The sequence below is a fragment of the Salvelinus sp. IW2-2015 genome, linkage group LG2 (assembly GCF_002910315.2).
Source record: "Salvelinus sp. IW2-2015 linkage group LG2, ASM291031v2, whole genome shotgun sequence".
NCBI classification, from domain to species: Eukaryota; Metazoa; Chordata; class Actinopteri; order Salmoniformes; family Salmonidae; genus Salvelinus; species Salvelinus sp. IW2-2015.
In genome coordinates this window covers 35608339-35624111 of record NC_036839.1, presented here as the reverse complement: position 1 = coordinate 35624111, position 15773 = coordinate 35608339, and the positions used below count along the sequence as shown (strand labels likewise).

Genomic DNA, 15773 nt, shown 5'->3' with positions numbered 1-15773 from the left:
GAGATCTTTTCACAAACTTTAAATGTGTGATTAGGCAACCCTCATGAACTGTAAATCAGTCATGTCTCCCACAAATTTCCAAGAAAAACACCACAACACACACACACACTTTTTTAACCATCGAAACAGCCCCTAACATCCCAATTTAAGGCACTTCTGGTTGGTACAGGAAGCTGAACGTGAACACATATCCTCGTTGGGGTAGGCTTTTACAGGATCTCTGTGTTTAAAGCTATACGTTAAGAATTGACTGATCTACACAGGGTTGAATGCAGTGATTTTCACAATTGCAGGTTATGTATATCAAGACACCTTTAGGGTGAATTTAACCACTTCCGGTTGCTCCAGGAAGCTTAGAATCAACACAGGTAGACCTCATAGTGGCCTGATGAGTTGTCATCGAAGACAGGTTCATAAGGCATTAATAACCTACATAGCCTTCAGGTTGAATTTAGGGGTGCAGGCAATGTATTCCTATGGGGAGAGAAGTCAATGCAAACTGTTTGATGTAAACACCTTATTTTCACTGTTTAAGGGTAATGCCACACGTTCAAGGTTAGGCTTGCACAGATCGAGAGGACCTCAGGAGCGTTCCTGAGGTCGAATTGTGCTTCTCACCCTAACGGTTCTCCCACTGTCACCCAAAAGCACCTGAAATTTAGGGCCAGGATATATTTCTCGTGTTGACTCCCTTACATTTTTGTTTTCAGACACGGTTGCATGGGACATACTCGGACACTTTTTTAACCATTCGAAACAGCCCCTAACATCCCAATTTAAGGCACTTCTGGTTGGTACAGGAAGCTGAACGTGAACACATATCCTCGTTGGGGTAGGCTTTTACAGGATCCTGTGTTTAAAGTCTATACGTTAAGAATTGACTGATCTACACAGGGTTGAATGCAGTGATTTTCACAATTGCAGGTTATGTATATCAAGACACCTTTAGGGTGAATTTAACCACTTCCGGTTGCTCCAGGAAGCTTAGAATCAACACAGGTAGACCTCATAGTGGCCTGATGAGTTGTCATCGAAGACAGGTTCATAAGGCATTAATAACCTACATAGCCTTCAGGTTGAATTTAGGGGTGCAGGCAATGTATTCCTATGGGGAGAGAAGTCAATGCAAACTGTTTGATGTAAACACCTTATTTTCACTGTTTAAGGGTAATGCCACACGTTCAAGGTTAGGCTTGCACAGATCGAGAGGACCTCAGGAGCGTTCCTGAGGTCGAATTGTGCTTCTCACCCTAACGGTTCTCCCACTGTCACCCAAAAGCACCTGAAATTTAGGGCCAGGATATATTTTGGGCCTTCTTTTTTTCACGGTTGCTGCACTCAGACCGAGCGAGCTACGGTCAAGCGGGGCATCTCATTGAACTCGGCACAGCCTAGAGATTATGGTAATGCCATTGCGGGCTCTGAGTGTCTTTAACTTCTTTGGGGTAGGGGGCAGTATTTTCACGTACGGATGAAAAGCAAGCCCAGAGTAAACGGCCTGCTACAAAGCCATAAAAGCTAGAATATGCATAATATTAGTAGATTTGGATAGAAAACACTCTGAAGTTTCTAAAACTGTTTGAATGATGTATGTGAGTAAAACAGAACTCATCAGGCAGGCAAAAACCTGAGAAAAAAATCCAACCAGGAAGTGGGAAATCTGAGGTTGGTCAATTTTCAACTCGGCTTCTATTGAAGATACAGTGGGATATTGGTAATGTTGCACTTCCTAAGGCTTCCACAAGATGCCAACAGTCTTTAGAACCTTGTCTGATGCTTCTACTGTTAAGTGGGGCCAAATGAGAGAGGATTGAGTAAGTGTAACGCTCGTCAGAAGGATGAGACCAAGGTGCTGCGTGGTACGTGTTCATGCTTCTTTATTAAAAAACCGAACACCAAACAAAACAACAAAAGAACAACGAACGTAACGTCTTGAAGGCTACACAGAGCTAACAAAAACAACATCCACAGCCTAAGTAGCAAAAACAGGCTGCCTAAGTATGATTCCCAATCAGAGACAATGATAGACAGCTGTCCGTGATTGAGAACCATACCCGGCCAAAAAAATAGAAACACAAATCATAGGAAAATAAGAATTAAGAATGCCCAACCGAATCACACCCTGACCAAACCAAATAGAGACATAAAAAAGGGCTCTCTAAGGTCAGGGTGAGTACACCCCCCCCCCCCCAAAGGTGCGGACTCCGGCCGCAAAACCTGAACCTATAGGGGAAGAGTCTGGGTGGCATCTATCGCGGTGGCGGCTCTGGTGCGGGACGTAAGACCCAGCTCCCCCTCTGCTCACCCCACTTTGGTGATGCCTCTGGTGCGGGGACCTCGTCGCCGACCATGGACTGGGGACCCTCGTTGCGGGCCCCGGACTGGGTACCCTCGCTGCGGGCCCCGGACTGGGACCCTCGCTGCCTGCCCCGGACTGGGACCCTCGCTTGCCTGCCCCGGACTGGGACCCTCGCTGCCGGCCCCGGACTGGGGACCCTCTCGCGCAAGCCCCGGACTGGGGACCGTCGCTGGAGACTCTGGACTGCAGACCGTCGCTGGAGGCGTCCGAACAGGGGACCGTCGCTGGAGGCTCGGACTGGGGGACCATCGCTGGAGGCTCCGGACTGGAGACCGTCGCTGGAGGCTCCGGATTGGGGACCGTCGCTGGAGGCTCCGGACTGGGGACCGTCGCTGGAGGCTGCCGGACTGGGACCTTCTTGGTCCGACTGGAACCGTCGCGAGGCTCCGGACTGGGCACTGCGTTGAGGCTCCGGACTGGAGACCGTCGCTGGAGGCTCCGGACTGGAGACCATCGCTGGAGGCTCCGGATTGGGGACCGTCGCTGGAGGCTCCGGACTGGGGACCTTCGTTGGAGGCTCCGGACTCGGGACCGTTGCTGGAGGCCCCTTCCCCTGGATCGTCACTGCAGGCTTCGTGCCATGGATCATCACTGCAGGCTCCGGGCCATGGATCATCACTGGAGGCTTCGGGCCATGGATCATCACTGGAGGCTTCGGGCCATGGATCATCACTGGAGGCTTCGTACATGGAGCCGGTACAGGTCTCACCGGACTGAGGAGACGTACTGGAAGCCTGGTGCGGGGAGCTGCCACAACGCGCCCTGGCTGAATACCCCCTGTAGCACGGCAAGTGCGGGGAGCTGGCACAGGCCGCACTGGGTTGTGCTGGCGAACTGGGGATACCGTGCGTAGAGCTGGCGCAGGATATCCTAGACCGAGGAGACACACTGGAGACCAGGACCGCTGAGCCGGCACCATCCGTCCTGGCTGGATGCCCACTCTAGCATGGCAAATGCAAGGAGCTGGCACAGAGCAGACTCCAGCCCATGATGGCACCAGTAGACCAGTTGATCAGGGAATTGTGTCGCTGGAGCCAGGAGAATCCCAATGCCACAGGTATCTGAGGAGACTTGATGAGCAGGAATTCAATAGTCTCTCTGTGATTTTCTGACACCCGTAGGTTGATGGGAGTGGTAACATGAGTGACCCAGCCTACAGAGCGCCCATCCAGTGCTCTAACAACCATGGGAGTGGAGTGGGGATTTTCAGGTCGAAAGCAGCAAGGGTAGTGTTCAAAAAACTCATCAGCCCCAGAGTCAATGAGGACCCGGAGAGATTTAGACTGGCTACCCACAGCAGAATGGCATGAACAGGGGTGTGAGCAAGGGAAAGCAGGAAAGTTCTCCATATGGCCCACCAGAGTACTCGCTCCTACAAGTGAGCCTGATCTCTTTAAAGGACAAGAGGACACAAATTGACCAAGAGTCCCACAATACAGACAACTCTTCGTGTTGATCCTGTTTTGCCATTCCGCTGGTGATAGCCCAACCCTACCTAGTTGCATACGCTCGAGAAGCGGTGACTCAGCCGTCTCCGGCGACTCTCGGGGAAGGTCGGGAGGCCTCGCGTTCTCGGGATCGTCTGGGACTTCCGCGATGACTCTGAGGCAAGATGGAATCCCTGGAAGTGCGAGCGAAGTCAAATTTCCAGGCGGGCGGTCTCAGGGTCAGGACAGGCAAGGGTCAAAACCAGGAGGACGAGAAAAGAGAGACTTGAGAAAAGCTGATACAAAAAACGCTGGTTGACTTGACAAACGAGACGAATTGGCAACAGACAAACAGAGAACATAGATATAAATACACAGGGGATAATGGGGAAGATGGGTGACACCTGGAGGGGGGTGAAGACAATCACAAAGAGAGGTGAAACAGATTAGGGTTGTAATGAATACTCAGGAGAAAAAGGTGTAGATTCACACGCAGAGTGCAGCAGGTGTTTATTTCGCCTTCGCAGAAGGCAGGCATCATGGTCACAGGCAGGCAATGGTCATTCACAGGTATTCAAACAGGCAGGTGAATTAAAACTAGGACTGAAGGCTATAACTGGTTCTCACAAATGAGCTAGGAAAAGGCATAGTAGAGTCAAAATGAACAATACCTCACAAAGGTATGAACTGAACTAAATAAGGAGCTGATGAGACCAGGTGATTAACTAACACAGGTGAAATCAATGAACAAAAAGACAGGGCTACGTTCAAGAACACAAAGAAACAGGGTTAGGATCAAGAACACGATGAAACGGAACACAAGGTTGACGAATAAAATAAATCCAGAACCTTACAAGGGTGTGACAGTTACTACATGATTCCATATGTGTTATTTCATAGTTTTGATGTATTCACTATTAATCTACAATGTAGAAAATAAACAAAAACCATTCAATGAGCTCCACTTGTATTGAATGGGCTGCCTACCCATGTGAGAGACGCAGACTCGGTCTCAACCTTTAAGTCTTTACTAATGACTCATCTCTTCAGTAGGTCATATGATTGAGTGTAGTCTGGCCCAGGAGTGTGAAGGTGAACGGAAAGGCTCTGGAGCAACGAACCGCCCTTGCTGTCTCTGCCTGGTCGGTTCCCCTCTCTCCACTGGGATTCTCTGCCTCTAACCCTATTACAGGGGCTGAGTCACTGGCTTACTGGTGCTCTTTCATTGACTGCTAACAGTCCCTCTTTGTTATGGACAAACATTATTTATCATTATACAGAGACAGGGTAGAATTCTGTTAGTTATAGTTCTACGTTAAATGTATACATAATTTAGTCATTATTCATAAAATTCATAACAGGTCAATGTCATTAAGTAGTGCCATAAAATCTGACAGCTCTTTTTCCGTTCCTTTCCATATGCAAAAAATGTCGTCAATATATCGATACCACTTCAGGACTTTATTCAAAAATGGATTTACGTTTTCATTATTAACAAGAAGTTCTTCAAAAAGACCCACATTGTGGTTAGCATAACTCGGAGCAAATGTGGAGCCCATCGATGTTCCATTCATTTGGAGGTAGTATTCATCATCAAACCTAAAATAGTTATACGTYAAAACATATTCAGCCAGCTCTAGAATGAAGTTTGTTGGTGGATATTCGTTAGTATCTATGTCTCCCAAATAGTGAGCTAGGACTGCCAGCCCTCCCACATGGGGAATGCTGGAATATAGACTCTCGACATCTAATGTGACCAAAATATAATCTTCTGTTAAATCCGTTATTGGTGAGATCTTGCTTATGAAGTCTATAGAGTTTTTTACATATGATGGCAATGCTTGCATTGCTTTTTGAATTTTAAATCCTTCAAATTAAAAATTAAAAAATATCCAATGGACATTCCACTTAATGCYTCATCCCAATCATTTCTCTGCCTATTACCCTTTTATTTTGATTATGCATTGTACTTCAATTTAATATTTTTCTTCTTTACCCCTTTATCTCCCTCAACAACTTTAAACATCTGCTATCTGAGCAGCTAACCGATCGCTGCAGCTGTACATAGTCCATCGGTATATAGCCCACCCAATTTACCTACCTCATCCCCATACTGTTTTCATTTATTTACTTTTCTGCTCTTTTGCACACCAGTATCTCTATTTGCACATGATCATCTGATGATTTATCATCCCAGTGTTAATCTGCTAAATTGTAATTATTAGCTCCTATGGCCTATTTATTGCCTACCTCCTCATGCCTTTTGCACACATTGTATATAGATTCTCTTTTTTTCTCTTCATTTTATTTCCCCCCCCCTACTATGTTATTGACTTGTTTATTGTTTACTCCATGTGTAACTCTGTGTTGTTGTCTGTTCACACTGCTATGCTTTATCTTGGCCAGGTCGCAGTTGCAAATGAGAACTTGTTCTCAACTAGCCTACCTGGTTAAATAAAGGTGAAATWAAATAAATAAATAAAAATTCATCATCTGTTTCCTTCTTCTTTGTGTAAGTTTCCAATTATTTGTTTATCTCTCTTAAAAATCTGATTATGTTTTTTTGGTTTGGTTTTGTTTTATAAACATTAAAAGGGGGAGGTGCCTACAAGCCCCTCCTGCACATTTTATTTTTATTTACCTTTTAAACCTTCATCATATTGTTTTGTATTGATACAAATTATACACTATTTGTGTGCAAATAAATAAAAAATATATATAAATCAATACACACACACACACACACACACACACAGAAACATGTGCACAAACACATACCAAAATCTTTCAGTGGTGTGTATTCATGGATGCCAAGGTAAGCCAGTATTCCCCCCAAACATGTCCAATATTTTAAAGTTTTTGACATATAAAATAATTTGTCTTCCATCTCTATGTGTTTCATGAACTTCTCTATAAGTAGGGTGAGTCAACATGTTTTTCTACTTACACACACACACACACACACACACACACAGGAAAGAAATCAGTACCATGGACAGCCACGTGATATTTAGCTTACATTGATTGGACTAAATTGTTTTTTGAATCTTTTAATTGTCACTCACTGTATTAGACTAAGTAAGCATAGGTGATTTGATGATGTTGAAGTTGCAGTGGTGCTGGAATAGTGGAGGCAGCTCCAGTTTTCTTTGCAACTTGCAGTAACTGTCCGGTGTTCTAAGTTGTTTAGTACCCCGAAAATGTCGAAAATTTTAACTTGATCGACTATGCTGTAGGTCATGTAACTGTTTACTACATTCAATATGCTTTGTGGACTCCACCGGACAGATGTTGCCGGTTTTGTGATGAAAGAAAAAGGTGTGGTTGAATTTATTATGCCACTGTGTCATCTTATTGTCTTGGCCTTAGGCTTATATACCATGGTGGCAAGGCATATGAACTCACAGGTTATAGAGCAAACAACGCAATTATCACAACAAGTAGGTTGTAATTTAGCTTTTTTTCCTGGCTTGGCTTCTCCAGTGATTTTACCCACGTACCGCTACTGAAATCTTTGTACAGTGCCTTCAGAAATTATTCACACCCCTTGACTTATTCCAAATGTTGTTGTGTTACAGCTTGAAATCAAAATGGATTAAATATATGTTTTTTGTCAACCCTTCTACACACAATACCTCATAATGACAAAGTGAAAACATGTTTTTAGAAATGTTTGCAAGTGTATTGGAAAAAAACATCACATTTACATAAGTATTCACACCCCTGAGTCAATACTTTGTAGAATCACCTTTGGCAGCAATTACAGTTGTGAGTCTGGGTAAGTCTCAAAGAGCTTTGAACACCTGGATTGTATAGTATTAGCATTTTTTAAACTTATTTTACTCTTCAAGCTCTATCAAATTGATTGTTGACCATTGCTAGAAAGCGATTTTTCAAGTCTTGCCATAGATCTTCAAGCCAATTTAAGTCAAAACTGTAACAAGGCCACTCAGGAACATTCACTGTCATCTTGGTAAGCAACTCCAGTGTAGATTTAGCCTTGTGTTTTAGGTTATTGTCCTGCTGAAAGGGGACTTTGTCTCTCAGTGTCTGTTAGAAAGCAGAATGAACCAGGTTTTCCTCTAAGATTTTGCCTGTGCTTATAGCTGGATTCCGTTTATTTTTATCCTAAGAAACTCCCTAGTCATTGCCGATAACAAGCATACCCATAACATTATGCAGCCACCACCATGCTTGAAAATATAAAGTGGTGTGTTGAATTAGCCCCAAAAAGTGAATTTCTTTCCCACATTTTAAAAAGTATTATTTAAGTGCCTTGTTGCAAACAGGATGCATATTTTGGAATATTTGTGTTCTGTACAGGCTTCCTTCTTTTCACTCTGTCATTTAGGTTAGTATTGTGGAGTAACTGCAATGTTGTTGATCCGTCCTCATTTGTCATATCACAACCATTAAACTCTGTGACTGATTTAAAATCAACATTCGCCTCATGGTAAAACCACTGAGCAGTTTCCTTCCTCTCCGACAACTGAGTTAAGAAGGACGCCTGTTTCTTTGTAGTGACTGGCTGAGTTGATACACCATCCAAAGCCAAATTAACAACATCACAATGCTCAAAGGGATATTCAGAGTTTGCTTTTATTTTCTACCAATCTGTGCCCTTTTTTTCAAGTCATTGAAAAACATCTCTTGTCTTTGTGTTTGAATCTGTGTTTGAAATTGACTACTCGATTGAGGTACCTTAACAGATAATTGTATGTGTGGGGTACAGAGATGGGTTAGTCATTCAAAAATCATGCTAACCACTGTTATTGAGCATGGAATGAGTCCATGCAACTTATTATGTGATTTGTTAAACACATTTTTTTAATCCTGAACTAATTTAGGCTTGCCATAACAAAGGGGTTGAATACATATTGACTCAAGACATTTCAGCTTTTAATTTTGTTATTAATTTAACATTTTTTAATAAAACCAAATTCGACCTTGACATTTTGGGGTATTGTGTGTAGATCAGTGACACAAAATCAAAATGTTACCCATTTTAAATTCAGGCTGTAACAGAACAAAATGTAGAAAAAGTAAAGGGGTGTGAATACTTTCTGATGGCACTGTAGGTACAGTAGTACAAACCAGTTCACACTTGTGAGGTGTGACTTAGCAGGATTTCCTCTGTTCCATTTGTTTTTTTATGGAGAGTTTTGTCAGTATTTTAGTACACTATTGACACTTTTAAAGTGTATATTCAACATGTGACCTGGTATGAGTTTGGTCTATACAGATCAGCGGTCACTTTTGATCTATTCATCAATCTCTTCAACTAATGTATTAAAGTAAGCTGATAACCAGTATATTAACACTCAGCAGGGCTTATTGTTTAGTATTTAGTGAAGCTGTTTCTAACGAAAATGACTGAGTCACTATCTTTACCAACAGAGGGCAGTAGATACTCACTAATACTTGATACAAGTTTAACCATGTACATTTAGAATACTCTGGATAGTAATGTACTGTGGCAATAGGCTGCAAAGCATCAGATGTCAGCATAGTGTGTGTGTGTGTGTGTGTGTGTGTGTGTGTGTGTGTGTGTGTGTGTGTGTGTGTGTGTGGGTTGTGCGTTGTGTGTGTGTGTGTGTGTGTGTGTGTGTGTGTGTGTGTGTGTGTGTGTGTGTGTGTGTGTGTGTGTGTGTTGTGTGTGTGTGTGTGTGTGTGTTGTTGTGTGTGTGTGGTGTGAAGTTTGTATAGATACGATGACACAATACTTCTTGGCCACGTGTTGACCTTTATTGCCTTGGTTCACTTTCCAAAAAATGCACAACTGGATATACTGAAAACCGACACAAAAAACTAGGAGCATAAGGACTACAAGTTAGTAAAAAACACAACTAGGGAGCAATAAGGACTACAAGTTAGTAAAAACACAACTAAGAGCATAAGGACTACAAGTTAGTAAAAAACACAAACTAGGAGCATAAGGACTACAAGTTAGTAAAACACAACGAGGAGCATAAGGACTACAAGTTAGTAAAAAACACAACTAGGAGCATAAGGACTACAAGTTAGTAAAAACACAACTAGGAGCATAAGGACTACAAGTTAGTAAAAACACAACTAGGAGCATAAGGACTACAAGTTAGTAAAAAGGGTTATTTTCTTTCCAAAGATTAATCAAGAGTTTTTTAGAACAATAAAGCAAGGGGAACTGTTTTAAATCAATAACGAACATGCCCCAGTTTTGGAATATATTTTACAGTGTTGAAATGTGCTAAACTATTCTGCAATTGTGAAATGCCTGTCGTCTCATTCACAAGGTTGTCACAGCTTTGGCTTATGGGAGGCAAAGGAGTATCTGGGGATCACAAAGTGGTCAAAGCTGCCTTTTTGTTAGAGTTTGTCTAGAGCCATTTGATCATACCCCCAAAACCAACACAGGAAGTGTGTTGCGTTTGCATGCACATGTGTATGCATGTGTGTGTATGCATGTGTGTGAGTGTGTGTCTCTGTGTGTGGCTTTTCTGCACCATTTTATAATCTGTGCCACTATATAAACACACTTTTGCACAGAACAACCCCAATGCTTGGCTTTAAGGCACAGCACTGACTGAGAAGCAAGTACACCTGTTTGCAGACATACTCTACATTTCCCCCCAAAATTAAGGGGGATTTTACATACAGTACACAAAGGATTATTTGAATGCTAAAGATAAATATCTTAAACATGACATTAAAAACATGACATTCACAGTTTTCCCAGAGCTACGTAAGCACTTTAACCTTTACAAAGACATTTGAGAATGTACATTACAGATAAAGCACTGAAAAATTATACACTAGAAAGCAACATAGCCAAGCAATTTAAATAAAGCAGAGAGCGCAAGAGAAAAATAGATAAATATTTGGTCGTACTTTAAAGCATCCCTTTCATAGGGCATTGTTTTTGTTAGATGTTTTAAGTACTTGTAAGATAAACTTCTGCTCTTGTACAACTTAATAATACAAAAATAGAACATCTCTGGGACAGAGAGAAGACAGATCAAAAGGTTCAGAAATGCAAGTCTTTGGTAATTATGGAAATAATGCTCAGGTTTTGAAATGCACTTAATTTTCCCTACTGAAACAGTGACTGTAGCAGAGTTATGGAAGTTTTTTCTAGTGTTTAAATAAATAACTGGTAGTTTCTCTATTGAATAAATGAACGATTGTCATCATAGTAATAATAATTTAGCTATAGATTATATCATAATTTAAACTAAGTGTTCTCAACATAATGTTTGCTATTAGACATCAGATACAATTATACTTTATGTACAATAAGATTCTCCTTTTCTAGTTTTTTTTTAGAAAATGTTGTAAACATTGCCATAACTATTTCATATTTGTACAGGGGAAAAGCCCATCAAGAGCAAATAAAATCAAGTAAAACGATTCCCCCCCACAACAATGTCAAGGATGCTTGTTTTCATGTATGAGTGGTTTATTTTATTGTCTGTGGCTCAACAATACTTTGTGCTGATCGTGCGTGATCTTTATCGCCCTGACGCCGGTTTGTACAGCGCGGAAAGAGAGGATTTGCCCTGAGGTCGTTACTATGGTCCAGTCTGTGATCGGGCAAAACCAGCACTCCTCTCTTTTCAGACAGACAACATTTTCACAGTGCCCACTTATTATATAGGCAACGAAAGATATAAGCAATCCGAAAGATCAGATGTAAAATCACATTGAAAAGAGACCATTAACATCTGGTCCTTTTTTGGTTTGTTTTTCTCTACTACTCCGCTTTTTAGCTGTACTAGTCTGTATATAAACATGAAAAGGACAAATATGCTCTTGTACTTTATTGCAAATCTGCCTTCAATTGAAAGAAGAGTAAATCGATGTGTAGTTTAGGTGATATGAGGTTTATATAGGCCTTGCACAGTTCTATATCCTCAAAAAAATGTTTTGCAAAAATAACTATTTTCAATCCAAAAATGGACTATCAACTTGGTGTTAAAGAGTCATACGTTTTCTGTGCAACGGACTTGGTGTGGAACAGCCCTTCCACCTGCAACATATTTGCAGCTACATATGAAAGTGATTGCCTGCCTACAGTCATTTTACTGCTGTGCAGACACACAAGAATATATGATCAATCTCTTCCCCCTACCCATTCAACCCCACAGAATATGTAAACATGAGTAATCTTTCATTGGTAATTGTTGAAAGTCTTTCGATAGAAAAAGGTCGACAGCATGGATTTTCATCAAGTAAAAAATATTTTTCCCCTCTTTGCATGTTTGTCCTTTCTACATTTGGTTTCATATAACATGCTTAATAAAATAAATCAATCACAACTTTTTATAATATTCACTTATCTCACCAATGATCACAGATGTTTTTGTGGCCTTATTGAGTGATGTTACCCACGTCCTAATGGTAATAAGTGTTTGTTGTCTTGAGCTAGATGTGTGTGTTCTCCCGTGTTCAGTGTTTGTGTGTGTGTGTTCTCCTGTGTTCAGTGTTTGTGTGTGTGTGTTCTCTCACAGGTTCATACGGTGAGATCGTCTGACCTGGCCCTGCTGCTGGCTTTGCTCAATCTGCTCAGTGGTCTTGTGTCCTCTATCGTATCCATCGTCTCCATCCCCACCTTGGTTGAAGGTCCCCCGTCCCCATCCACCACTTCCTCCTCCACCACCTCCCCCACATTCTCAACAACCTCCTCCACTGCATCCTCCTCCTCACACTCCTCTTCCTCTTTCTTCCTTTCCACCCCCCCATCTACCACTTTCTCTACCACTCCATCCTCCACCACCCTATCCACCACATCCTCTTCTGCCACTCCATCCACCACATCCTCTTCTGTCACTCCATCCACCACATCCACCTCCTTCACCACCTCCTCCTCTTCATCCTCCACCTCCTCCTCCTGCTGCTCCTCCTTCTCTTGGTGTAGTGGTAGTGTTTCCTCCCCTATCTCTGTGGTCTGGACGTAGGAAGGCAAGGTCCCATCGTACACCTTCGAAATGTCCTCCATGTGCCCCAGTTCCTCCGCTTTCTCCTCCTTGCACTGAAAGGGCGGGGCCATAGTGATTAGCCTCCCTGCCTCCATGCATGCCTCCGCCAGGGGGTAGGGGTGGGTCTCCTCCTCCAGCAGCCTGTAGCCTTTTGTCCTCTGGAAGGAAGGCACGGCCAGGGGGGGCAGGCTCTTGAGGACCCCCCCTGGAGAGGGCAGGGGGCTTGGGCCCTCACCCTGGGCTGGCCCCGGGGCTGGCTTGCAGAAGACAAAGCGGATCTTCTTCAGGCTCAGGTGACTAATCTCCACGAAGTTGAGGAAGAGGGAGACGCAGGCCACGGCCAGCATGAATATGATGAAGACAGTCTTCTCTGTGGGGCGCGACACGAAGCAGTCCACAGTGTTGGGGCAGGGCCAGCGGCTGCATTTGTACAGCGGCAGGATGCGGAAGCCGTACAGGAAGTACTGGCCCACGACGAAGCCCACCTCAAACAGCGTCTTGAAGATTATGTGGCAGATATAGGTCCTCAGCAGGGTGCCTTCCAGCCTGAACTTCTTGCTGCCCTTGGTGCTGGTCTCCTTGGTGGTGCGCACACTGCCCTGGTCGGGCGCTAGAGGCAGCCGCTCCTCACTCAGCTCCTGCTGGCGACTCAGCTCAGCTTCCTCACGCTCTTTGCGTTTCTCCTCCATGTGGACGTGGTGCACGGCATGGCCTACGTACACCAGAGATGGCGTGGACACGAAGATAATCTGCAGAACCCACAGGCGAATGTGGGAGATGGGGAAGGCCTCGTCGTAACACACGTTCTCACAACCGGGCTGCTTCGTGTTACAGACATAGTCCGACTGCTCGTCACCCCACACAAACTCTGCCGCCGTACCCAGGATGAGGATTCGAAAGATGAAGAGGACCGTGAGCCACACCCGGCCGATCACCGTTGAGTGCTCATTCACTTCCTCTAAAATATTACCCAGAAAGCTCCAGTCCCCCATGATAGGTCCGTAGCGCTGTAGATAGAATGAATGGATGGATACAGGGGGACAGGGAGGGTGGAGGAAACAGAGAGCGCGAAAGGGAGAGAGAGATGCAGGGGGACAGGGAAGGTGGAAGAGAGAGAGTGAGAGAGAGAGGTGTTAAAAACAGATGGGTGGAAAGAAGCGAAACTTCCAAAAAGTCCTGCCCCTCACCACACAGTTATCACAATGTTTTCATTTCAGCTGAAAAGCTGTTGCATGTCAAAATCTAAATAATGCCAAAATAACAGCCAGCCATCGTGGTAAAGTCAATTTACAGTCCATACACGAGGTCTGTACAGTACACAAGGTACACAGCTTAAAAATGAACCGCCTTTTAGAACTTTTGTACTCTGCATGTTCCCCTTTATTATCCATAATAATCAAACGCTGTAGCACAACAGAAACACAAAGCAAAATGGTCTTGTTGTAGTCTCGCTAAAGCACTGTTCCACTAGCCACCAAATGCTACCAAATCAACCATCCATGAAAACTAGCAATAACACACCCATAACCCAAATGTTTACATATGTAAGGTATGATGGTTAAACGTTATCAAATGGGCAACTTGCCACAGCTGCGGCTCCAGTGAACTTGTAGTGTCCTGTCCTGTTCTCTTGGTACCCGGGGAAAAGTGAACTTTATTCTGCCCTCTTTCCCACCTAAAGCCCTGTCCTTGTCGCGCCACTGAGCAGATGTGAATGAATCAGCTCTGATGGTTGGTTTTTAGTTTGCTGCAATATTGAAGCTTGGAGCCAGACGGCCTTTATTCACTGGGTGAGGCATGGTGACGCAGGAGACAATAGGGTCAACAGACCCAGAGAGGGGATGTATGGGAGCCGGCCTGAGGCTCCCAAAGTGACATGGACGCCGCAGAGCCAGGGCACCGGGTACATCTCCTCTGCACCCCGCCTCACTGCAGCCCTCCACACAGAGAGAGAGAGTTAGAGAGAGAGACAAAACAGCCACAGCAGCTGACCTACCACTGGCCACTGTCCTACTATCAACCTGCAGAGACAGAGTCAAGCTTTAACTCTGTGAGAAGTGCAGGGAGGGGGCAGAATGTCCTCATGGACCTACACTGGATTTTTGGTTGTTGTCTTTTAATCAATGGTCATATGGTTCTATTTTACAGCTGAGTGGGGATGTATTGTCATCGCTGTTCATTGCGCAACCTGAGTGGTAGCCTAGTGTTATAGTCTAGTGTGGAGCAAAATATTTTCTCTAGGCATACTTTTTGCAAATAACTTAAATTATGACCATTCATATTCTTATACAATTGACAGTATATTATATGTGGCATGCATTGGATTGACTTTGGAATAGTAAACTTAATCTCTTCAGAAAAAAATCTAGTTAACAATGAATTTAGTGGTCATTAAAAAAAGTGTATTTACAGGTATGCTCACATTTTAGAAGGACCCAAGGCAGGAAGCAGAGTGACAACACAGTGTGACATCATAGTAGACAGGACGGCTATAGATGGTAAATACGAAAACAATACTGTAATGAGGATTCACAGTTTTCGTCTACATTACTTTGGTACATGTGTGACTGTTTATGAGCTGAATAAGAATCATGTCATGTGTATGTTCTACACATACCATAGCTCTAGTCAGTGTCATAGGTTGCAATTATCTGTCTGGAATGTGAAGAATTTCAACTATTGAATGAAAGGATGTGTAGACAGGACTCATCTTTCCAGGAATAGGTAACACAAATGTCAACCCTTTATGGCTTGGTTTTATCTTTCGATCTACAGTTTAACTTGTCTTGCAGATGATGTAATGTCTACAACATCATGACATCATATGCAAAAAAATTAAAATGATGTATGAGCGCTGTAACATATTTGCAACTGATTTGTCAAATTAAATGACATTCCTTCATGGAATGCTTTTAAGGTCAAAACATAAAAAGGATATGTTGCATTCGGAAACTCTCCACAACATTCTCTTACAGTGTATTTATCTCAACCCAGTACCTGGCACAGGAAGATAAATACAATTACAATACAATA

The 15773-nt window shown here is 43.3% G+C and overlaps 1 protein-coding gene across 1 annotated transcript; it reads right to left on the bottom strand.

Annotated features, from left to right (window-relative positions):
* Positions 1–9758: 9758 nt before the first annotated feature.
* Positions 9759–13736, bottom strand: LOC111979183 (gap junction alpha-8 protein-like). The gene has a single exon (XM_070448839.1). It carries the CDS (start codon positions 13730–13732, stop codon positions 12275–12277), a length of 1458 nt encoding a protein of 485 aa, XP_070304940.1. The 5' UTR covers positions 13733–13736; the 3' UTR covers positions 9759–12274.
* Positions 13737–15773: the final 2037 nt, after the last annotated feature.

Excerpts from the sequence above, each read along its gene's own strand:
- LOC111979183 (XM_070448839.1), bottom strand. The coding sequence starts at position 13,732 with ATGGGGGACTGGAGCTTTCTGGGTAATATTTTAGAGGAAGTGAATGAG.